The sequence below is a fragment of the Diuraphis noxia genome, unplaced genomic scaffold (genome assembly GCF_037042655.1).
Source record: "Diuraphis noxia isolate RWA-SAM2 unplaced genomic scaffold, SU_Dnox_SAM2 contig0001, whole genome shotgun sequence".
Lineage (NCBI taxonomy): Eukaryota > Metazoa > Arthropoda > Insecta > Hemiptera > Aphididae > Diuraphis > Diuraphis noxia.
The window spans coordinates 12,727,482-12,754,244 of NW_028301711.1; the positions used below are offsets into that span (position 1 = coordinate 12,727,482).

Sequence of the window (26,763 nt, forward strand, 5' to 3'; positions counted from 1 at the left end):
TCAAACTGTGGTACGTGAAAGGCCGCATGGTGGTTGGATGGAAAATTAAAAACAAATATTCGATTAGCGTACCGATGATTTTACAATGTCAGGTGTTTTTTTAATATTCATATAATAAAGGTTAGATTTCACGGAAAATACGTCAATAAATAAGATATCGTATAGGTATAATCGTTGATATTGTCGATATTTTTAATCATCAGTGATACGCGACTGATTGATAATATACTTAAGTGGTACGCGAAGAAACAACTTTGAGAACCGCTGATTTAATATATTCCGATTAACAACTGATAATGTTCGTCAATCATAATATAAATTGTTACTCAAGAAATTATTATTGAATTACTCTACTGATAGTAAATAATCCAAAAATGAAACACGTCAATGAAAAATATCCATATGAACGCACGCGTTATATTGCCGCCACAGTAGCTTATGCTGTGTGGCCGTGTGGGGGAAGTGGAGATCTTCTACTTTCTAGTACCTACCTGCTATTCATTTGGTTACAATATAATATTATAATATTCTAACCTAATTATATAGTGTGCAAGAATATTACATTTATGATGTATCGCTATAGGAGTATAATAGGAGGTGCCACGTGTGTTACCGACATACGAACCCGTCGAAACTTCATAATCGGTAACGCTGTTGGGTGAGGCAGGGCTGACGCTATAATTTACGAGGCACCCTCTCCACTCCTCACGGACACGTGATAACGAAAACATAATTGTTATAATATTATTCTCGTCGACCCTTTAATTATTATTCTATATTTGTCCATATTTTCGCCACGTGGAGTGTGTCAAAAAACGTCATGATAATCATAATTAAGAAAAAACATAACACTGATAAAAAAATCGCAAGGTGTTTTTTGTCGCATCAAGCGCGAGGTACACACTGTATCAGCTGGGAGCGGTTCCTTACACTTGGCAACATTGTGAAGCCCTAGCAGCCGGCCCCCGTCGAATTCCCGCTCAAAAAACAAAGGTTTAACACAGTACACCGGCGTCTGACATACCCCCTCCAGCACTCCGCGCTCTGACCTGCACTCCTCGTCACCGCCATTACATCAATATTGCACGAACGTGGTATTTTATGGTTCGCCGCAGCAAGTGCCACGGTCGAATAACCGATCCCCTCATTCTCCGGCACTTTGTTCGTGTTTATTTGTTACATTGTTTTCGGTTTTGGGGTCGTGCACTGTGCTGCGCGCCGTTCCTGCCACCTCGTTTCTCATTTTTCGATTACACTCTACGTTGCGCCGAGGCCCAATAACCGCATCGTTTACACTGTTTCAACACGCGTCTCGTGGGTCAGTGCCGAGCGCGAGGCGCAATTTTTAAAAGGCGGTGGACACGTTCCGTCCAACAACCTACCGTCGTGTTGTTGTAGCAAGTAGTTGCAAGAACACATCATCGTAGTTCGTCGTAGTCATCGAAGCAACAAGGTCGGTGGAAGTGGTGACGAACGTGGATCAATAGGAGGACTGTAAAAATATTCATTACATCTATGGCGCCGATTACTAGGAGAAGTGAGTACCTAACCACCTTCTCGTTTGCTCGGGTTTTTATTTCGGCTCTTAATCGCGGATTTCGGACGTTCGAGTATTGAACTAGGTACATTCTATATTTTCTGATATAAATAGTTGCTAGCCACTAAGAAAGTAAATGTAATGAGTTTAAAATTATTCACTTGCCACTGAAAAGAATATTTAGCTGTTGTTACTATTAGGTACAATTATTAAAATAATAATTTCAATTAAATATTACTACGTTTATAGGTATGATGTCGTTAAAACGGTTTGAAATGAAATCGGTTTTAAATTCCTAAACTACAATGTTTGAGCTTTTTAACGCTTTTTATAAATGGTTTTAAAAATGTAAACCGTTTTAAAAGCTAAGACGGTCGTACTATTTAGTTTAAGAATTCATAGACGATTTAATTTCAAACCATTTTAACGCCATCATATAAACATAGTGTATAATTTATATAGTTATGATTACCCAAAACCGTTTTAAAAATCTGTTATAGTTACATTATTGATTCCAGAAAAAAAGTCCCATATCAATTAAATACAATATTCTTTTTATTATGATTTACATAAATAAATATAATCATTGCATTTGTGTATGTAACACTTTTTTAATATATCCATAACTAACTATATATATATATATCATCATCATACATATATAATAGACTAATACACCTAACATTAATCATCAAATATTAAAACTTAAAACAATAAGGTATGTTGAAAATTGTTTTTCATTAATTATTAAATTATTTTATTATATTACTAGCTGACCCAGCCACGCATTGCTGTGGCTCAGTAATTATAATACATTGAATCAATTTTTTACTTATTCTTTGGTACAATCAAAATAATATTTTCTACAAAAAATTAAAATAGATTCAATCATATGAGATTGAAAATAAAACGTTTCGGCAAAATTTAAAAGTTATAGGTAAAGTATCGAAATTTTGAAATTAAGCACAAACCAACATATATACTTTCTGAATTATACTAGGTGGTAATACATTTATTTCATTTAATAGAGATAACTAATAACTATATCAAAAAAATTACATTTTGTATAGGTATGACATTATACAAAAATGTCAACAAAAAAGTGTTACATAATTTCTAATTATATTGAAATATAGGTAGACAGATATATTTTAAAAAATTTTAAAATTATAAAATATACACTAAGTATTGTCATAAAGTGTGATGTATTTAGTTGGTATAGGGATTTTTTTCTTGGATTGTCAAAGATTTCATAATTTCATGACATTTTTAAAACTAAATAAATATGTTTCATAAATTGATAAACTAAATGTTAAAGCAGAATCATCAACAAATTGGGTCATTACAATATGATACACATGATTTCCGAGGATTCCTGAATTATCATTGTTTTAACTAATGAGGCAGTAAATGTATTTGTTTGAAGATATTCACTTTACTTGTTGGTATATTCTTCATATTCAATTTTTTCTGTGAACTGCTTATCATCTTCAGTTATTCAAACTTTGAATGGTAAATTTCTTCGGATTAAAAATAATCTCATTTCTAAACCATACATCTCTTCTACAATTTTGCCTTTGGTTTTAATTTGTGTATCTAAACATTAGTTATAGAAGGTACCTAAATATTACATTCTTCATACTTTAACCCATGTTACATACTCCTACCAATGATAAATAAGAAAATTGGAAACTTTTTAAATTTGTCGTCAAACCTATTGTGGTATTAAGATTTTTATAAGAAATACCTACTAATTTTCAAAAGCATAGAGACATTTTAGCTATCCATTTGCATCAAAAAATATTGGGTACATTTTGATTTGCTAATAAGTTTCAAAGAAGACTAGTGTTATTTTTTTAGCAATAATGTTCACTTAATTCCATTTTCATAAAGTAATTTCTGAACTACATCATTCGCAACATAGGATTTTAGATGTGTTCCTTGTCAAACATACCAATTGTTCTAAGTTCTAATGAAGTGATAAGAATTCTTAAAACATATTTGATTTTTTGATTTTAACTCCAAAAATGAACTATTATTCAACATGATGTTCTTAGGAATTTTGGTGATAATAACAAAAATGTAGGGAAGTCATTCTCTAGTGGTAATTTGTCTTGACGACAAATTCAAATCCGTCTATAGAATTCTTTACGTTTCTTTTACATCATTTGATCTATCGGTACTTTTTAGCAAAGTACTCTACTAAAATTCCATGCCACAATAATTTAAATAAATGATTTAAGTGATTAAGGTGAAGTTGAAGTTGAAAGCAGTCACTTATTAAGCATGTGTTATTTGCTTCAATAATAACTATGCAAATATTAAAATCCTAATCATTGTCTTCTAACTGATTTTATTCTAGATAATGTTTTGATGAATTAGACTTAATACTTGTATTCTTTTTTTCATTTGATTTGATTATAGATAGGTTGTTACAATTATATGATTAATAAAATTATCTAATTTTAAATTCTTCTATCTTCAGACCCAATTTTTGTAATATTTTTATTTCTTTTCTTTATTTGATCTAAGTGTTTTTAGTCTATTTTGGTTCAACTCATCACTATCAAAACTATATATAGATACACAAAACAAGTTTTCAAGATTTTAAATTTATCAATATTATTTTTAAATATCCCAATGTGAAATATTTATTCAGTTTTTTCCATAAGATCTGTAAGTAATTCTTTTGCAAATTTTTTGGTGTCTTACAGTATCTTTCAGTATCTTATATGTCAGTTTTTCAAACAGAAAGTTTCATTAAGTAAATATTTATTGTTAAATTTATTAAATTTTTTTAGTCCTTCAGTTAACTTTATGTAAGAATATTGTTTAGCTTCTTCAAAACAAACATGGTGATCAGAATCTTCTGTTTTGTTTGAGTCAATGTTATTATTTTCTGTTTTATCTTTCATAATAAAACATAGAACCATATAAGTTTAAGTAAAGTAAATTTATTTAGTTTTCAATTCTAAAAAAAAATCTTAGTTTAATTATTCATGCAATATTATATGTGTCTTTTTGTTTTTAATTAAATTAAATAATTAACCCGTAATTAACCATTTTGAAAAAAATATTGTTTTATCTGTATTTTTGGTAATTAATTTCAATTATCATAAAAGGTATATTGTTTTTGAGGTACATAGCTAAGTGGTATATTAAAGTTCTTAACATGAAAAGTGGGCGTTGACTGTGTCAAGAACTTTATGGTTGTTTCACCTAAGTGGTTCTCAATACATACATCGCTGCAACAATCATGTTGTATAAGATAATATATGGTATATGTTGAGAACCCATGACTATTGGATGGGGGTAAGCAGTAGGGATTAAGTTACTCAATTACACTTTTCATGTCACTGACTATAGGTATAAATTTATAAAATATCACAAATTATCAATAAGCAATAATAAAAATTATACTTATTGCAACTACCTACCAGTGCCGCAACAACCACAGGGGCAGCCAGGGCAATGCCCCTGCAGAGGGCCGCTAATCGTTGGCTCAAGGGGCCCCGACGTGCACTGCGTCTATTTAAAAAAAATGTATTATAGTTTAATGTTTAAATAAAATAAAATATATTAAGTAAAAATATTATTGAAAATATTTATTTTTATGATTTATAATGCTATTTAATGTGTTGTCGAAGAGCGGGGGGCCCCTATTGATCCATAATAACATCTATATTTATATATAAAACTGTTAGTGAAAGTATTGGTAATTTAGTGACAGAATAAATTGGTAAATAATATGTATGTACTAAATACACTTATATAATTGTGGATATTAGAATATAAAATATTGATAACAATTTTGCAAATTGTACAAAAGTATGGTATTGTTTGTTTAATATTTTTAGGGGGGCTTTAACTTCAAACTATTTATTTTGAGGGAGCTAAGCCCCCCCCGGCCACCGCCTATGAACGTTTTAACAATTATTTCATACATTTTATTATTTTAGTTAATTCTATTTATGATGATTCTGAATATTCTGATTAAACTGTTGGTGAAAGTATTGGTAATTTAATGACAGAATCAATATTATAATACAATTTATATTTATAATAAAAAAACAAACACTAAAAGTGTTGTTATATTTTAATAACAAGACACCAGTCACTGGGTGGTGGTGGGCCTTCGCATTTTATTTTTAGGTTTTTAAAAAAAAAATACCATCATTATTTATTTTGTATTGGTAACCTATAAAAAAATATATACATAAGCCTCAGGGCCGCATACATTGACTGTGTCCGGGGGCCCAAGAATCCAAGTTGCGGCACTGCTACCTACTAATTTTATAAACGTATTATTAGTATTGAGTACATATAAAAGTTGTATACTAACTCATCTTATAAGTTTTATTATTATTTTATATTTTTATTCTTATTATATCATTGCATACAAAAAACGATTCTGAGTAGAGACAGTTTATCTGTCTAAGATATATTATAGATTATTAAAAAATTTCAAATCTTAAATTTCAAAAGAAAATTTTTTATAAATTTCTAGCTTATAATAATTTGCAAATTTTCGTAATTTTTACGTATGTTGTCTAAATTCAAACTTTGAATGCTTATAAAAAAATGTGAATATAAATTTAGTTTATTTTTCAACTGCTATTGTAAAAATATGTTAGGAGCCTTGTATTTAATTTTCAAATCTTAGATCTAAAAAGAAAAACTTTTATGAATTTCTATCTAAGTTAATTTGAACATGCCGTAATTTTTACGTATTTAGTCAACATTTTAACTTTAAATGCTTATAAATAAAAATTGTGACTATATATTTATTTTATTTTTCAATTACTATTGTTACAATTATTTGTTTTATAAATAAATTAGCCTCATGCTTGTATGTTCTCTTTTTATTCTAAGCTATTTCCCTTTAATGTTCCTTTTTACAGTAACCATTCAGTTTATATTATTTTTACTTAATAAAGCACAGATGATCTTACCAACTCAACATTTCTAAGAGAATGACATTGCCACACTCACTGGCGTATATAGGGAAGGATTTTGGAATTCAAACCCCATTTAAAATGTATGCAATATTTGACCGGTATGGGCATTGATTGTATAAATAATTTGAATTTAAGTTTGTTTTGAAAATAAGATTTTGTCCTTAAAATTAATTCACATATTATATCTATGTATTTTATTCAATTAACGTTTGATGTCTATAAAACGGTTTACATTTTATAAACCGTTTTAAAGATCAAAATTTATTTTTACTATAGTTTCCAGTTGGTCACAGTTATAACTAAACGAATCTCTTAAGTTATTACTCCTTACTTAAACAATACTTGTTGTAACTTTAAATATATCAACTAGGTACAATAAATTATACTTATAGCCTATAGGTAATAGAATTTTTTATTTATGTATAAATAAATTATTCTAAATTTATAATGTGCAACAGTCACAAGGTTGCATGTTTTTAGATATTGAATTACTTATCTAAAATATAACATCTATTATTCATTTTCAAAACAAAATTTTAATGAAATGTGCAATTTTTTCAGATAATAGAGTGGAAGCCGCTTGCCAACTAATACCTAAAAATGTGATGACCGAGTTGAGCATTAAACATAATAAAGCATGTATGTTGTGTGGAAAGAAAGACATTAGTGAGAAGTTATATGGCCTGTTGTACCAATTGAATGATGTCATTGTTCATTCCTATTGCATTGTAAATGGTTTTCCTCAAATATTAATATGTTATTTGTAGAATATAAATATATATACTTGTTTTCAGCTTTTATCATCAAGTGCCGTTCAAAATGGTGCAGACAATGAGGGAATATTGGGATTTTTATTAAAAGATATTAAAGCTGAATTGACACGAGGGTCTAAAATTGTATGTTTATCAATATTATGTAGTTTGTAGTATTATAATCAAAGGCGCAAATATGGAATTGATGGGTGCTTAAGCCCTTTGATATTTGAACAAAAAATCTCTTTTACTTCTCCGCCATCAAATAAAAATTTTACTCAACATAATATATTTGTATTTATTATTTATCAATAAATGTGTGACCACAATAATTAATTGATTTTTCTGTTGGAATTCTCAAAATCATTTAATGCTGAAAACGTATCAATATTTATGAACCTTAAACCACTAAATCATTTTTGTAGCATTATTAATTTCTCAAATTAACAAGGTTATTGCACATAAGCCTATATTATTAACAAACAAAACAAAATGGCAGCGTAATGGCAAAGTGTAGGTAGTCCCCTACTCTGCTTTTTTAATTCCTTGAAGTTTTAAAATAATGTAGTGTAGATACTATTTCAATAATTTAGTATATTTGGGCTATAATCTCAGCCTTGTTTTCTATTTTTGCATGGTGCAAAATGGCTTTTCAAACAGGTGTAGCAAAGTTGATTGCAAATTTATTGGTACATTTATAGCCTTGGTATATAACCTTAGAAAGATTTGTTAGGTCAGAAAAACCAGGAAGAGAAAGCTCTCCTTAGCCCTATCCTATTTGCTCCTTTGGTTATAATTTCATCATAATTGTGGTTTTAGACTTGCGTTTACTGCAATAAAAAGGGTGCAACTATATCATGTTGTGGAGTAAAATGTCGAAAAGTATTTCATCTTCCTTGTGGATTGAAGAATGGTTCCATGCATCAATACTTTCTTTCATTTAAGTATGTTGTTAATTTTATATTTTTAAACCTATTTCTATGTTATTATCATTGAAACAAATATTTTTAGATCATTTTGCCAAAAACATCGTATCCCGCAAATTGTAGATTCATCTGAGTTACAAAATTCTACTCCTACTCAGTGTGTCATTTGTAAGGATACTATTACACCATCTCTATCACCCAATTATATCTGGGCTCCATGCTGCAAACGCAATACTTGGTTTCATCGTGAATGTATTCAAGATCTGGCATTAAATGCAGGTTACTTTTTTAGATGCCCTTTATGCAATGATGTTGAAAACTTCAAGTCCAGAATGCTCACTCTTGGAATATATATACCATCTCGGTAAATTGAATATTTATTCAAACTATTTAAAAAATTTAATAGTCCCTTTGTCAAGTATTCAATTATAAAAAATAAACTATTTCATTTTCATTTAAGTAGAATATAATTTTTATTTTAGTTCTCTAGTTAAAATAAAATTTTATTTTCATGGATCTCTGAGTAGTACAAAAAATATTTATCTTCAGAATAATAAAATAAAAATTTTGTTTTTCAATACTCATAATACTCAATATATGTATATAAAACAAGAAAAAATAATTTAATTTTTATCAAATAAATTAAAATTTCAAAGTAATAAAACTTTAATAACTATTTGAAGTTTACAATTCAGTAAAATCATCTGTTGATTAACTTTAAAAGATGATCCTCCTCTATTTTTATCGTAAATTAACGGTCTTAATAACTTTTGAGAAGTTCTGTACTAAATTAATATGCATACACTAATACCGTTGATTAAATAATACTACAATATAATATTAATTTATATAGGCTATGTCAATGCAATTATTATTATCTACTTATTTTATTTATAATCAATATTAGTTTAAAAATGTAATAAAAATGTTTAATCACAGGGATGCCTCTTGGGAAACTGTACCCAACGCTTTTGCAGAGCTCTCAGAAAAGCCAATTATTTGCAGTATTGAAACTTGTCTATGTCCTCATGAACAAAAACGAAAATTTCACCTCCAATTGTAAGTGATTTGTTTTTCAATAACAATAATAAATTTGTTTGATGTCCCAAAGTCAAATATTGTAGAAAATTAATATCAGAACTTGTGCTAATTTGGGACAGTTGTAAATAGGAATTAAATAGTTCTTATGTATCTGAAATTTATAAAATATTTGTGAAATCGACATAATCAATGTAAGTTCATAATCTAAATAATTTCATTATATATTTGATGTTTTATTTTATCATATTACCCATATATTTTGATTAATTAATTATATATCTATCAATAATCATTATTTCATTTTTAATGTCACATCTTGTTCTATTCTATCGTCACTTATACATATGTCTACAGTGTTAATGAAAAGCATGTATTTAATGTAGGCAAATTATTAAAACCACTGTAATACTCAACTATAACTTGAAAATTTAACTATATATGATAACTGGAATGCTAACCAAGCATTGTTACCCAAGAATGTTAATGAAAATATATTCTATTATACTTTAATTGGAAATATAAAAGTATTTAATATTTAAATTGTGTATAATTCACCGAGCTTTAAACAAATGATTTAAACAACATAACAACAAATTAACTGTTCTAACAGAAAAATATAATTTTGAGCACTCATATTCATTAATTTTTTTCTCATATCTTATGGTTAATAAATAAATTTATAGAATTTATAATAATTCAGAAATAAATTTCAAATTAATCTGAAAACATGGTTAAAAAATAAAATAGATTTTAAATTAATTTATATTTTGTTTTTCATAAGTTCAGTGTATTTACACTATAATTGTACATAATAAATTACATATTTTGTTTTAAACCAGATCAAATCATCATCATGATTTTAAATCATTTTTTTTTCTCGTCAACTGATATTTGATAATGCGTGTAATAGAAAAGAAATTGCTACCAATAAAATACATTAGTGAAAAATATAAAATAAAAAAGGTATTGGTCAAAACTCTTGTACTAGTATTTTTATTTGAAAGTGTTTCCAGAAAGAAAAAAATGAAATACATAATTTCATTTAATTGTCATAAAAAATTATGTTGAAGGACATACATACATACATAATCATGTTTTATCATTATTATGTACACTTGTTTAGATGAAAAAATTGAAGACAGGTACTGTTTATTGTTTAACTGTTATTTTAACAGTCATTTTTTAGTTTGAGAAATCATTTTAAGTTCTTTAAATATCTTAATTTTTGTTTGTTTTAACAACAAATTATTTTTATTCAAACTATTTTGTAAGAATTTCATATTTAAATGAAGCGATTTGTTAATTGTTTTATAATCAGTATTAGATTGCCTCAATGATTCTTCAAGTTATTTTTTACATATTTCCTTATTTTCTTAAAATGTCATTTTCATTAATCAATTTTTTATATAACTTCTCATTATTGAGTACCGCATTAGTAGTTTCTGTAATATGATCTGCATAATCCGTAAAAATTCTTATGAATATACTTCAATTGACTGTGCAATTATTTGATTATGGCTGTAAAAATATTTATGATTAATATGTATATTAGTATGGCATAAAATGTCATACAAACTATATAAATGGAAATAAAAATTTAAATTACTAATTTAACAAAATAATAATAATAATAATAATAATATTTTTTCAAAATGTTTACACATTAAATTAGAATTTGAAAACAATTGAATTTGGACATTATTTGCTTTATTCTTAATATAAATCATTATCCATCTTATTCTTTCGATTAATAGCAGACATTAATGGTCCACTATCATAAAGCAAATTTAAAGTATGAACAACTCCTGGTAGAAGTCTTTTCTTATGTTTACCACCTAGAAGTTCGTCTTTCAAGATACGAAAAAATTCCTTAAAACTAAAAATAAATGCTGTACTGGGATTTCCAAGAATCAGCCCTTTTTAATTTTCTAAACCATTCTTTTTTTACAATAGGATTTTTCAGAAACCTTTAAATAAATAATAAGTATTTATTAACAAATAAATTTAATTAGTTTAAAATCACGTTGAAGTTTTGTGCACACTATAAAACAAACATTTATACCAAATATCACATACAGTATAAACTTTGACTGATGAATAAGTAGGTTTCAATTTATAGGTAACAAAAATTATTAAAATCAGTATATTATTTTTTATGTACTTACTGTTGAACAAAATATCATTTTCCTAATTTTTATTTTTCCTATATAGTTTGTACAAGTAGTAATAGCATATACCGACCACCTTTTAGTGCCGTTGTAAACCATTAGGTAAATAGTGTCAAATAAAAAATAGTCGATACAATAAACCACAACAAGTAATGTATAGGGAAATAATAAACATATACAAGATGGATATGACTAGTTTGCGGGTCTTCATACAATTGTACCGTAATGATGTAAGACAAATTCCCCCTTCCTACTTTTTCAAAATTTCTTAATAATGTAACCTGTATTATCTATAAGCCTTAGCTGTTGAGCATTTCAGTTATCATATAGAGTTGATTGAAATAAAAACAGAAATTCTGTACTTAACATTGACAGTATTTTGATTATTTTCTAAAATAACTGATAAGTATAAATTATTTTAATTAGATAATTTCAGTTACTTTGACTTAGTAGACATTTTTATTACAATATCGATGAATAACATTTTAAAATAGAGAATTAAGGAAATTCATATAAACATTAAAAAAAAATTATTCAAGTGACGTAAATATATTTTTAATTTTCCAAACAGCGGATCATGGGAAATTCTTCTATGCAAGTTCTGTGGATCAAATGGAACTCATAGGTTATGCAGTTCCATTGAATATGGGCAAGATTGGTGTTGTACAGTTTGCAAAGTAGTTGACGGTATGATTTGTTATCATAGCATTAATTTATTTATGCATTTAAAGCTCCGTGAAAAAACCAATAACCAACCAAATTCATGTGTATAATGAATCTTCGAAATAAAGCTTACCAACAATCACGGTGCTAAGGGTGATTACTGACCGACCAAAAAGGCCTTTAAATTATCCAGCCTACCCACTGTAGAATGTAACAGAATGTCACATGTTATTTTTATCAATTTTTATTTCATTATTGCATTTATGAAATGCTAAGTATTAATTATTGAATAGAATTAAAAATAAATACCCCAAATTACTGCCTTAAATTCTACTTAATCAAATTAATTTGCTCGATATTAAATGCAATCATTTTGATTTATTTTTATGAAACACAAGTTTGAAGTAGTCATAAAAGTGTACTGTGACGACAAACTATTTTAAGAATGGCCTGGCAAATACCATTGTGCTCAACTTAACCACTCAACAACATCAATACCCACCCCTTTCTGCTACTCCATTACAAGTACATAAATATATCACATTTTATTATCACAATAAAAAAATTTATGTAATGACATGATTAAAATTTTTTTTTTTTTAATACTTCATACAAATTCATAACTTATATTTTTCGACATTATAAATTAAATATCTGAAGTTACACTATATTGTTCTTTCCAAAATATATTATCTGCTAATATTAAGTTAAGCGATTACATTATATCATATCATGGTAGATAGTTAAAAATTAACTAAAAATACTCTTAAAAAATGACAAATAACTCAAAACAAAATGTATATTTAATATAGAAACATAAATTAATTTAAATCTTGCTTAAATAATATTGATAAAGCGTTGAATATTGAATTTCAGATAAGAATGCAATAAGAAAGTATAAAATACAATTCGAATTACTTGATAATGGGAATAGTAGTAGTAGTTCTACTATGTTTGAAGAGAAGCTTCCATCTTGCAATAGATTTGTATCTGAAAGACTAAATAGTGAAATGCATAGTATGGATCGACCACAATCATTAGATGATCCAATAATAGATTCAAATGTCAATGGTCATAGCAGTATCCAGGTAATAAACATAAAATATTTCAGTCGATTTCTGGTATAGCTTATTATTGAAGTACATAGATATATATATAGTTCATGGGGTATAATAAAATGTATCATGTATATAATATACAATAGTGTTACAATGTATAATATACATTTTAAATCAACAACTTCTGTGTACATCAACTACTTCACGGGGCAAATATGCTATAGCAATGTGAACTGTCATTTGATCTGGTTCAAAAAGAACCTGTGCAAAACATATCCAGCTTTAAAACATTTGGTAAAAAAAAAATATATATATAAATTAGAATTAGAATTTTAGAAAAATATTCTATAATATTGTAGAATGTTATAGTACATAAATAACTATATTAATTTTATAATTCCAGCATATTATTTTATATTATTATGCCTTAAACAATAATTCATAATTTATAATTAACTGATAATTATTTATTTTACCTAGCGTTTTTTAAATTTATGAAAATAAAATAATAATAATGTTTTCTATACATTGTTATTTTATTTTTTAATTGTATGTTTTTATAGTCCGATATTTTAGGTACAGGTTCTTTTTGAACCGGAACAATTGTTGCTGGATGTAATTATTTACCGGACAAAATGATGTGGAACCCTATAGCAGTGATTCCCAAGCTTCACACTAGGAGGTCTTCGAGCATTTTCAAAGGGCACCATAGTCTACCACTCATAATAAATAATTTAAAATATATAGAACTTTTTTTTCAAAAATTTGTTATTAACCAGCAGGGCTTATAAGTTCATGCATTTGCATATCAATCTTTAAATTATATTTAATGCTAGCTAGGTGACATAGATGACTGCACAATATAGTGTTAACACAAATCGACTATGATGAGTTTGACGGATAAAACTTTACATATTATATCAGTTGGTATTACAGACAAAGTTGTCATGGTCAAGGTCGTGCAAAAGATTCCAGATCGCTGGTACCCGGTATGCCTTTCCATCTCGCCTAGCCTATTTGGCATGGGAGGAGTGTCAATGGTGTCGCATTGTTATCACCGTGGTAGTGGATAGGTTGCTGTACTTTGTACTGGTTGCCACTGCGTATCATGTCAATAGTATATATGAATTAAAATATTTATGTTAAGGCACCGGAAAACTGTTATTTATTATTGTTTATAATTTATATTTAAAATTGTAAATTTAAAATCATAGCCTTGAGAAGTTCCTTAATATCATATCCAGAATTCTACTGTTATAATTTTTACTTATATTCTTTAATCAGATTTTATGACCCTTTATTTTTTTTAGAAATTGTTTGTCATTAGGCGTTCAACATCAACTTCTGTTTTATTTTGCTGTTTTAAAAAATAGTGAATGATGAAAGTTACAAGGTTAATATATCAGAAATCTGATTCTGCCATCCCTCTGCAAAGTTTGGAGTTTCAGTTAATGTCCTTAATGAAACGAACACATTTCAGAATAGAAAATAGGTTTATGTATTTGAAAATAAGTGAAATAATATATTATTCCAATACCACTTTAATTTTATCGTAAACATAATTCTCAAAGAAATACAATATAAATTGCTGTTCATTCTCATTGGTACTAAATGGCATTTAAAAATTATTCCAAGCAACATACACAAATTTTTTTTTAATAAATGTATAAAGTAACCTTTACTGCAGTGGTCAGAAACCGACCGCGATAGTTAGATGGTGATGAATTGATGATCATCTCCACCATATGCTTAGAGCAGGTACAATTAATTTTAATGTGGACATTTAAAAAATAATAAACAATAACCAACAATAAAAATAACATTATACATTTTACCAAACAGTTGTAATTTTTACACCTTTTTTTTATATTATAATTTTATTAGAAACCTGTAATTTTTACATTTTATTATTTTAAAGTCTTGAAAATTTATTTTTTTCATGACAAATGATATGGAATATAACATTTTTATTTTTATCTGGCCTGCGAACTCTTTAATTTGTGAATATGAGGTGAATACGGGTGTCAAAAAAGGTTGCTGACCACTGCTTTACAGGTAAAATAATGATTGTTAAAAGTGTGGTCTGTATACCAATAGCCACCACAACAAATTACATCAGGTTCTTAACTTTTTAGTAGGTTACTTTAGCCTCCGGGACCGGGTGGTAGTATTGTACTAAACATTTCCCACCCGTTCCTGGTTTTTTGAATGGAAAAAAAAAAGTAACTTTAGCCTTTACGCTAACATAACTGAATTTCAGTATTATTCATTGCTTAAATTATCTACTAGTCTGTGTCAATCACTAAATAAATAAAATATTTTCATGATAATTTTTCAATTGTTTTTAGAGTTTGTCTAATGTTGAATCATCAAATACACATGACGTTGACGCACCAACTGAACATTTACAAGTTGAGCAAATGCCTGAAATGCGGTTGCCAAGAATAATAAGTTACGGATCAATTAATGCAGGTTATTTTAGAAATTGCTTAAACAGAAGCTTCCCTCTTCCTACAAATCAGTCAATGTGTAAGTAATTAAATGATAATATACTTATGCTCTAAATACTTATTTTCATTATCATTAAAATTTTACGTTACTATAATACTCCGTTTCATATAAAATGACAATCAATTTTTGTTTTGATTGATCAGGCTATAAATTTCAAACACTCATTTTCTATAGTCATCAGATAGCAATATTATTGGACAATTAATTATAAAAATAAATTTATAAAAAAACAATTTTACAGTTTTAATATTATGTCACAACTAGGTGTGTTAGTGAAGATTAAACTATAATTGAATAAAATATTGTTTAGTATTATAAGTAAAATTTCATCTAAGTGAGTGGTATAATAAAATTAAGTTCATTGTATCTTAGCCTGCCAAATTTTTGCAAGCAAAATCCTGCCACTTGAGGTTTCTCTTATATTATAGAAAATACATTGAGAATATAAATTTTGTTTTATGTGAATAAATACTAGAATATAAAAGCATATTTTCCAAAACATATTAAATCTATAATACCTACTGATATTACATATTATGTTTAAATTTAAAAAATATTTATAAAATATGACTTTAATTAGTATTGATAAGATTGAAAATTTATATTTATTTTGTTGTTTTTTTTTAGGTATTGATTTAACCTTGGATGATGATGATGATTAAATATTCTATTATTTTATGCTACTATGTTGCCAGTTATACAATTTAAAACAAGATATATTTGTTTTACAATTATTTCATTTTCTGTCATTTATATTATACTATATCATTATACTATTAATTATTATCTATAACATATTCTACCTGAAATTAAATATTATGTCTACCCAATTTTAAACATTGTTGGTAATTACATATTGAGTAAAATAAAAACCATAAATCAACTCTCTAATCCATCAAGTGTAACTAAAGTAATATGTTATTTGCCTCATTTTTGAATGTTATCTTTTTTTCTTTTTTTTTAAAATGTTTTGTGACCAAGGTTTTGTTCAAATTATTACATTATAAATTAATAATGTTAATTTATCATATGTATTCAAGGTTATGTAATACAAAATAAAATGAAGTTTGTAATTATACTAATATATTTCTGATGATGAAAAATATTTAAAATATACTTTTATTTGTGTAATTATATTGTACAATCATTAACTAATGTATTGGGACTTCAAACTTTTTTTTTCCTGGTTAGAACCGACAGCAGAAGAGGATCTGTTTGCTCAATACTACTCTTTGGGACTTCAAACTTATTGTTTAAGGTTTAATGTTCTAAAATATTTTTAAGTTAAGAAACATAATTGAGGGTGTTGAAAATTACACAACAGTTATACAGGTAATTGACTAAATGGAGGTTAGCAAACGGATGTTGCCTAACTTAACTTTGGGGGTGGTTTCCGATGTAAAATTGAAGATCCTTGGTGCACTATAGAGGTCAAAAGTAAACATTTTCCAACAGTTTTCAAAAAAATCGAGAAAAACAAAAAAAAAAATGACAGAAAAACGGGAATTAATACGCAAAATCAGTTTTCGACCAAATCGATTTTTTTATATGGTTGTAATTCAAAAACTAATCACAGTAAATACTTGAAATTTTTACCAAATGTTTATGTTAGTGATATCTATATACAGTTTGATTTTCAAAAAAATTTTGACTTTTTTTGAGTTATTTATTGACCACTGAAATTTTCAATTTTTTTGAGAATTTTTTTTGAAGTGTCGGTAAAAAAATGTTGGACGACCAAAAAAACTTGAAAATTTAACACAAGGTTCCTTATGAGTTGTTCTTATTGTAGCTAAAAAAAAATTAAAACTCGTAAGTCACAATTTTTTTTAATAAGCGTTTATAGTTAAAAATTTTGAAATCTGTCGAAAACGCAAAAATTTGCGAGTAATTTTGAAGTTGAAAAATCATAAAATTTTTGCAGTTTATAACTAAGGATTAAAAATACAACACTAAGTTTTCCTTCAAGTAGCTATAGAGAAAACTCGAAGCATCATTATAGGAAAAATTTTAAGTGCGTTTGAATTTAAAATATTTATGAAATAGCGTAACGATAACAATTTATCCTGAAACGATTTTAAATATTTGTTGTTATTCAAAAAGTATAAGTCGTAGATACTTGAAAATTTTATCAGTTATTTAGATTGGCATTTTCTTTACATGATTTAATTTTCAAAATATTTTGACTTTTTTTGAGATATTTATAGACGACTGAAATTTTCAATTTGTCTGAAAATTTTTTTTTGAAGTGTCGATAACATTTTTTTGGCCCTATCAAAATAATTGAAAATTTAATACAGAGTTCCTCATAAGTTATTCTTATAGTGAATTAAAAATTATAAGAATTCATCGGCACAATTTTTTTTTATTAGCATTTGAAGTTCAAATATTGAAAAAAATTCTTTAAAACCATGAATATTTTTTTTTTTGTGTTTGTCATTACGTTTGGGGGCAGTAAAAATGCTTTGACTTTTAACTTCAGTACCTTGTTAAATCAGAAAGTGAATCTAGTTGATACTTTTGGGGATCAAAAGTAAAACATTCTTAATATTTTTCTAAATAATCGGGATAAACAAACTAAAAATTAATGGAAAAACAGGAAATTTTACGTACAATCAGTTTTCGACAAAATCGATTTTAGTTTTTTATGTAACTTTAAAACGATGGACCATTGATACATGAAATTTTCACCGAATGTTTATATAAGTACCTATGTTCTATCCACCATGAAATTTTTAAAAAAATTTGACTTAAATTGAAATATTCATAGGCATATGCAATTTTCAATCATTATTAGTTTTTTTTTTTAAATTAAAATCGATAAAAATTTATTTTTTAGGTAGAAAATCTTGAAAATTTTATACAATGCTCTTAACATATTATTACAATAGCAGTTGAAAAATAAAAGAAATTTATAATCACAATTTTTTTTTATAAACATTCAAAGTTTGAATTTTAACAAAATACGTAAAAATCACGAAAATTCACAAATTATTTTAAGCTAGAAATTAATAAAAAATTTTCTTTTTTAAACTAAGATTTCAAAATTTAGTACAAGTTTCCTTACAAGTTTTTCAATCTTTATCACAAATAAAAATTCCACCGGAAATTCAAATTACATTTTTATGAGCATTTGAAATTTAAATTTTTACAACATTGGATTTTCACTTTTAACGATTTCCTTATTTTGGTGTAACTCTAAAACAAATGACCGCAGATACTTGAAATTTTCACTGAATGTTTATATAGGCCTTTTATATATTTGATAAAATTTTCAAAATATTTAGATTTGTTTTGAGTTGTTTACCGACATTTTAATTTTTCAACTTGTTTAGTTTTTTTTCTATAAATATCGATAAAAATTTATTTGTTCGGTAGAAATGCTTGAAAATTTAAAAAAAGGCTCCTAACATATTTTTACAATACCAGTTGCAAAATAAAAGAATTAGATAGTCAGAATTTTTATTTTTAAGCATTCAAAGTTTAAGTGTTGACAACATATTATGTAAAAATCACGAAAATTCACAAATTATTTTAAGCTAGAAATTCATAAAAAAGTTTTCTTTTTAAATCTAAGATTCGAAAATTTAATAAAAGATTCCTTACAAGTTTGCCAATCTTTATCACAAATAAAAAGTCCACTGGACATTCAATTTAAATTTTTATGAGAATTTGAAATTTTAATTTTTACAACATTGGATTTTCACTAGATTTCGATCTCATTTAGCGATTTTCTTATTTTGGTGTAACTCTAAAAGTCTAAAACAAATGACCGCAAATACTTGACATTTTTACTGAATGTTTATATAGGCATTTTCTATATTTGATAAAATTTTCAAAATATTTAGATTTATTTTGAGCTGTTTACTGACATTTTAATTTTTCAACTTTTTTAGTTTTTTTTTTCTATAAATATCGATAAAAATTTATTTGTTCGGTACAAAAGCTTGAAAATGTATTACAAGGCTTCTAACACATTTTAACTATAGAAGTTGAAAAATAAAATAAATTCATAGTCACAATTTTTTTTTACAAGCATTCAAAGTTTGAATTTTGACAACATATGTAAAAATCACGAAAATTCGCAAATTATTTCAAACTAGAAATTCATAAAAATTTTCTTTTTAAATCTAAGATTTGAAAATTTTTAATAATCTATAATATATCCTAGACAGATAAATCGTCTTCGCTCAGAATCGTTTATCGTATATAATTATATAATATCATTGGATTCAAATTTAATTCCATCCATTACAGTAATCCACTTGTAACCTACTGTACAGCAAAGCGACATCCACGACTTATCCGCCTTTTTAAAAATTTTATCTTAAAAAAATGCCTTGAGCTGACAAATAAATGATAAATGTATTGATTTTACAATGATGTGTGTGTTTATTTTTATTTATAAAATTTAATTCCACGTAAGTTTATTCTGTAACCAAAAACTCAAAGAAATATAGTAATTTAAACCTATTATATATAATATTGTATATTTTATATTTTTTATTAATATGGCAATGTTGCATAAAAGTTATCAGGTAAAAACGTTCTCAATTGTGTTATTAAAAAAGGTACAGCCGATAAGGACCGTTCTCAATCCGGTAAAATACGATTGCGCACGTTTTAATGGGACAATAGGACCATACATTTTTTTGGGTAAGATATATTACGATTGCTCGTAAAACTTGATGCGATGTTGCTAAACTAGGCATAATTAAATTTAGTGGTAGTATAAAAAAAAAATTTAAGGTAATTTAATTTTGCTTGATCTAAGAGTTTTTAATAATAATTTAGCCAAAATTCATACAGATTCAATGAAATTAAGAATAGAATAGACGAACAAATCATAAAATGCATATAAATGTGTAATTCGATTTTGTTAGTATAGTAGCTGAACACATTTTTCTGGTGTATCTCCATTTCATCAAATTATCTTTTCGTTTATTAATTGAACGATATTTAAATTATTTTACCACGAGTAACGTTTTTTTTCTTTCGGACAAAATCACACGGATTACTTCGTTTACTGGTTCCATGATGATGAATGATAATATTACAGCAGATATTAGTAGGTAACTCAACTATATACATACATATGAGTATATGGTGGGAATTCAAAATTACGATAAAAGATGAGATAATCAGATAAATACGACAATAATTATCTTAGAATTTGTATCATCGTGTTATTAAATTTGGAAATATTGCGCGATCGTGTAATCGTATTTAACACGCGCAATCGTAAACCAAAAGGGTACGCGCGCAATCGTATTCTACCCATATTAACAATTTACAATTAACCTATCACATCTCATTAATTATGCTCCATGCCACATTTGTATATTGACCTGCTTTAGTTATCTTGACATAATAATGAAATTTTTTATTTTTTCAATTACTATAATCAATAGATTTCTATATTTATTATATTTAATTTTGAGTTCCTCTTCAAAATCTTTTTTCCTTATTTAGTTGTCATATTTTCTCATGGTTTAACAGAAATTATAAGTCCAACCCGCGCGCCGCATAGGCGAAACTACGGGTCAGGCCGTGGCCTGACCTAATACTGAGTACTGACTAAAAATTTGTATAATATTTTTAATAATTATTTAGATATTATAAATAATATATTTATACATGTTAACATATACATTATAGTATAATATGTTTTATATAATACTATAATATAATATCGTATTCGTCATATTCGTATATAGGTAAAATTGATACAAATGAGGATTAAAGTATAACATAAAAAGTTATTTTTCAATAAACTAAAATTTTTTAATTATATATTTATTTAAAACTAAAAACTTTATTTTTGGCATCTAAAATTCATGAAATTTTCCGTTTAAATGTTACGTACCTACTGCACGATTATTATACCATTTATACCACTCGTACCTATTATTATAAGTGTACGAATATGTGGACTTGATGTCTTGATATGATTTCTTAAATTAAATTGTACACACTACACAATGAACATAATAATAAAATTTATTTTTAACATTGATTATGGAAATATGAAGACGTATAGTCTATTCTATATTTATATGTATTCGAATAATCGATTAAAACAATTATGGTTTAGTTTAGACATTTTATGTTTATTTTTATATAATAGCAAATAATGGTTAATTTTACGTAATAAAGCGTCGATTACATTGAGCGAGTTTACAAGCTGATAGTTGGCAAATTCACTATCTGCTAGTAAACTCGCCTAGTGTAATCATGTTCACTAGCCAACTAGCAGATTGTTAACTATCCGCGAGTAAAGTTGAAAGCTGGTCTACTTTATTCGCTACTCGCTGGCGTTTATGGTTTCAGTGTCGACAAAATGTCGACGGAAATTGTACGTGCGGGTGTCATTATTTTAGCTAATGCTATCAAAAAGGAGTTAAAAAAAAAAGAAAAGCGGAAAAGGCAAAGAAATATATGGGTGAAACAATGGATAGGCAGACGCGAGATGTATGGTGCATCGAGCAGTTTACTGAAAGAGTTGAAGGACGAAGACGCTTCAGCTTATCGCAATATTTTGAGATTAGACTGTACCCATTTTGAAGATTTACTGAAGATGGTAGATGGAATGCTCAAAAAAGAAGATACAGTTATGAGAATGGCAATCCCAGTAATCACAAAACTTGAAGTAACACTACGTTATCTAGCAACTGGCGATTCTTTTAAGTCTCTGCAATACCTTTTTCGAGTTCCCGAATCGACTATATCGATATTTTTGCCTGAAGTGCTATCGGCGATTTCTTTCGTCCTTCGACCATTCATTGAGGTATGTAAAAATTAATTTAAAAATGCCATTTTAAAATAATTTCTATATTTCTTGTAATGTAAGATAAATTGACACAAGACTGAAATAAAAAAAATAATATTTGTATAACTAATACATTAGTATTTAAAATTTGTCTCAAATATTATATTACAAGTATTTAAGTAATATTCGAATACCACAAATTTTTTTTAGTAGTATTCTATATACTTTTTCAAATTGATTTTAAATACTACTCAAATATTTTTTTTAAGAATTTTTTTAAACAGTTGTAGGTAGTTACAGGTATAGGTATGCAAAATATATTAAATTACATTCTAAAAAAAATACATAAACCACTATAAATAGGTTAAGCCCCCCTTTACCATTGAAAATAATATATAAAACATGATTTTCAATTAATTTGCGAACTAAAACAGTACGTTTTTTTAAAGAAATGTATTTAATAAAAATATAGTTACAATATTTATATGTAAATATTTAGTATTACAGCGAACTTGGTCCAAATGTTTGAAACATAACCTGTTTTAAAACATCATCGTCATTTGAGGAGGTAGACAATGAATAGTCAGAAGATGGTGAAAATGGGACTGGTGAAAATGGAACATGACTTGCTTCTCGGGAATTTAAATTAACTGTAGGCTCCAAAGATGTTAGCTTAGAACGAATGATAGAATTCTGAATTTCCTGTTGTAGTAAAATTGCTTGTCGCTGCGGCAACTGACGAAGCTCGGCCGCCACAAACTTTCCGAACTGGTCATATGGCTTCTCCTCTGCTGCAGACTGTGCAATTTTGTCCAATTGCTGAATCGCGACTGATATTTCAGAATTTGAGTTTTCGTCGGATACTACTCGTTTTTTGACCCTTTTCACTGATGCTGCTGGTGGTCTCATTTCTGTTGATTGCTTCTCTTTGTGGAGTTCTTTTGGGCAGCTGCTTTCGTTGTTAGACACATCATATTCCGAGCAGTTTTGACCGTCCTCATCTGGCTCTATTTCTTCACTGTTTTGCGATAGCTCCTAGAAATAGTACAAAAATGATAATGCACAAATAAAGTAGATTTATTAAATAAATTTCGCAACGATGAGTTAATAAATAACATAATATATTACACATATATATTTATTTTTATAATATTTATTATTTATTAATAATATGTTAACTGATTTAATTTATTAATCTTATTATTTGCAGGTACCTAAAGTAGTTGATGAATGGAAAGAAATCGAAAATAAATTTTCCCAACGTTGGAATTTCCCTAGATGTGTCGGGGCCATTGATGGGAAACACGTAATTATCAAAAGACCTCCTTGTTCCGGTTCAACCTACTTTAATTACAAAAAAACCTATAGCATCATATTATTTGCCATGGTTGATGCCGATTATTGCTTTACTTATATTGACGTAGGTGGCAATGGACGCGCAAGTGACAGCGCAATATTTAGAGATAGTACTTTAAATATTGCAATGGAAAGTAATACTCTTGGAATACCTGACCATGCTGTTATTATTGGAGATGATGCATTCCCTTTAAGAACAAATCTTTTGAAACCTTATAGTAAAACTGGGCTAAGTGATATGGAAAAGGTATTTAATTATCGTCTTTCACGTGCCAGAAGAGTTGTTGAGAATGCTTTTGGCATACTTGCATGAAGATTCAGAATATTTTCAAGACCAATAGATTTAAAACCCGAAACTACTGATAAAGTAATTTGGGCAGCTTGCAGTCTTCATAATTGGTTACGAAAGACTGCTCCAGGAAATTACTTACCTTCACAAGCAGTAGATAGAGAGGATTTAAATACTGGAAATATAACACCTGGACTATGGAGGGAAAATGCAAACATTTTGCAACCTATTAATAATTTAGGCAGCAATAATTACAAACGTGCTGCTGAGGATGTCAGACGAGCATATGCTACCCACTTCATAGAAGAAAATCCTCTGCCGTGGCAGTGGGAGAAAGTTGGAATAACAATTTAAATAATAAATATAAAATGATCTGTTAATTATTATTAATTTATAAATACCTAAATATTCATTAAAAATAAAAATTTTTACTCACCAAATTTGATTTGCTATTTCTTGTACTCAAAACCTCTGACAAATAATTTGCTTCGTTAAACCAAGCAAGCTTTGGTGAATAAACTTCTTCGGTACCACTTCCACTTTTCTTGCTTTTTTCAATTTTGTGTAGTTCTTGTCTGTACACATCTTTAATGGATTTGATTCTAGCCTTCAATTGCTTTACATCCATTTCTCCAATTAACTGATTTTCATTAAGTTCATTATAAAAACGTTGGAAAATTTCATTTTTTAATTTTGTGTTGCAATAGTCTTTATCTTTTATATTCCATAACAAATGGTACTGTTGGTACACATTAAGAAATTGTATAATATTACTTGTGTTCCACTTCATTTTAACAGTAGTTACAAGCAGAAATGTCGATTAAAAATCGTAATATTAGTTTAATTAAAACGTAGGTACCTAATATTCACAACGGCAAACCGCCTCGGGGTAGTACACGTGGTTTTTACTCGCTAGCTAGTTGGCTACTGAGCGAGTAGTACAACGTTTGCGTGTAATCATTACAATCGCACTAGCCGACTAGTCCGCTTCTTAAATAGCCAACTATCAGCTTGTAAACTCGCTCAATGTAATCGACGCTTAAATCGCCAATCAATAATGTTTGTTACCCGTAGACAATTATTGTTGATTCTATGTACTTAATATTTTCATATTATTTCTATTTAGTATAAAATATAAATTCTTATTTTTATGTTTTATCATTGATTGACGATTGTTCACAAATCACAAGATTCTTACATTACAAAATCATGAAGAAGTAATTATTAATTAGAATATTTTTTTTATGCATAGTGGATATTAAGTCAAATATTTTAATTGTTATTTAAAATATAATACCATATTAATAATAATATTATTATTATACACATTAGTACAGTGTTTCTTAACCTATGTTCCGCGGAACCCCTTACGGGTTCACCAAATAATTTATTAATTATTATCCCCCGTTAGCAGGGACGGACTGGGAGGTGAACGGCCCAGTATCCTACTGTCGGGGCCGGCACTACCCGTTTTATACCATCCTCTATGAATAAGATATTTATAATATCTACATACTTTTTCAGATATTTATTTATCTAATATATTAGGCGGTACTGCCGTACTGGATTGTGCATAAACACCAAAAAGATAACTTGTTTGGACACTACAAAATTAATTTTTGATTCGAAAGCTTCACTAATTTCTAAATCCATGTTTAGTACCTAATTATAGGCTAGAATCATAACTAGAGACGAATTTTATACATTTGCATGGTGATACCATAAATAAGTACGTGCACTTATAAAATGGTTTGAAATGTCGGCGATTCAGACTTTATTGAATCCGTAGACCAATTTTAATTTTGCATATAAATGCATATTTGGCAACAGAATAGATTAAATCTATTCTGTGGTTCGACTACGAAATATTAACTTATTAGTTATTACTGTATCGTTTTAATAACCGGCAACCGATGGCAGTAGGTAGTCTTAAACTGTTTGGTATTTAAAATTTAAAAATACATTTATTATTAATATATTAATATTATCAATTGATGTCCATGAGCCCCCGGCGGCCCATATATTGAGCCGGCCCGGTGTGCTACGGCACACTAGCACACCTGGCCAGTCCACCCCTGCCCGTTAGTCGCATCCTTGTCGCATCACTGTCTAAAAGACCGGACATTTGAAATTTTAGATTCTGAGCGGAGCAAGGAATGTACCTATTGATTTTACCATGATGTTTTTTTTTTTTTTGTGTGTCTGACGTCTGTCATCACGTTTGGAGCAATAAAAATGCTACGATGTTCGACTTCAGTACCTCGTTCGATCAGAAAGTGAATTTAGTTGGTACTTCGAGGAGGTCAAAAGTAAAAAATTCCCAATAATTTTTTTAATAATCGAGATAAACTAACTAATAATTAAGGAAAAACGGGAATTTTTACGCACTATCAGTTTTCGATAAAATCTATTTTGGTTTTTGATGTAACTTAATCAAATGACCATAGATACCAGTGGCGGCTCGTGTGTATGTGCACAAGTGCCACAAGTGCACGTCACTACTTATATACCTACTCAAACTCAAGAAAAATTGAAAACATACATCATAATAACAAAACTATATAAGTACCTGTACTGTAAATAAGGATAATTTTAAAAACATAAAAATATAAATTCAGAATAATATTATGAAAATAATAATATTATATTTAATATTTGGATTGGGTTAATTCGACTGCTAAACGACCGTCCGCGACGGAACGGTATCGGCATGTATTATTATAGTAGTGCAGTTG

The 26,763-nt window shown here is 27.7% G+C and overlaps 3 protein-coding genes across 3 annotated transcripts; 2 read left to right on the forward strand and 1 right to left on the reverse strand.

Moving 5' to 3' along the window:
* The first annotated feature begins 1,063 nt into the window (after positions 1 to 1,063).
* On the forward strand, positions 1,064 to 16,631 carry LOC107171111 (E3 ubiquitin-protein ligase PHF7-like). Its single transcript, XM_089217714.1, has 10 exons — positions 1,064 to 1,537; positions 7,057 to 7,223; positions 7,290 to 7,391; positions 8,067 to 8,191; positions 8,259 to 8,537; positions 9,113 to 9,232; positions 11,954 to 12,069; positions 12,922 to 13,133; positions 15,452 to 15,632; positions 16,242 to 16,631. Exons 1-10 carry the CDS (start codon positions 1,516 to 1,518, stop codon positions 16,274 to 16,276), a joined length of 1,359 nt encoding a protein of 452 aa, XP_089073840.1. The 5' UTR covers positions 1,064 to 1,515; the 3' UTR covers positions 16,277 to 16,631.
* Positions 16,632 to 21,764: 5,133 nt separating this feature from the next.
* Positions 21,765 to 24,468, forward strand: LOC149059742 (uncharacterized). Its single transcript, XM_089216911.1, has 2 exons — positions 21,765 to 22,401; positions 23,594 to 24,468. The coding sequence occupies exons 1-2, from the start codon at positions 21,955 to 21,957 to the stop codon at positions 24,050 to 24,052; spliced, it is 906 nt and encodes a 301-aa protein (XP_089073037.1). The 5' UTR covers positions 21,765 to 21,954; the 3' UTR covers positions 24,053 to 24,468.
* On the reverse strand, positions 22,246 to 24,962 carry LOC149059743 (uncharacterized). The gene is made up of 2 exons (XM_089216912.1): positions 24,465 to 24,962; positions 22,246 to 23,418 (listed from the first exon to the last, which is right to left on the reverse strand). Exons 1-2 carry the CDS (start codon positions 24,816 to 24,818, stop codon positions 22,885 to 22,887), a joined length of 888 nt encoding a protein of 295 aa, XP_089073038.1. The 5' UTR covers positions 24,819 to 24,962; the 3' UTR covers positions 22,246 to 22,884.
* Positions 24,963 to 26,763: the final 1,801 nt, after the last annotated feature.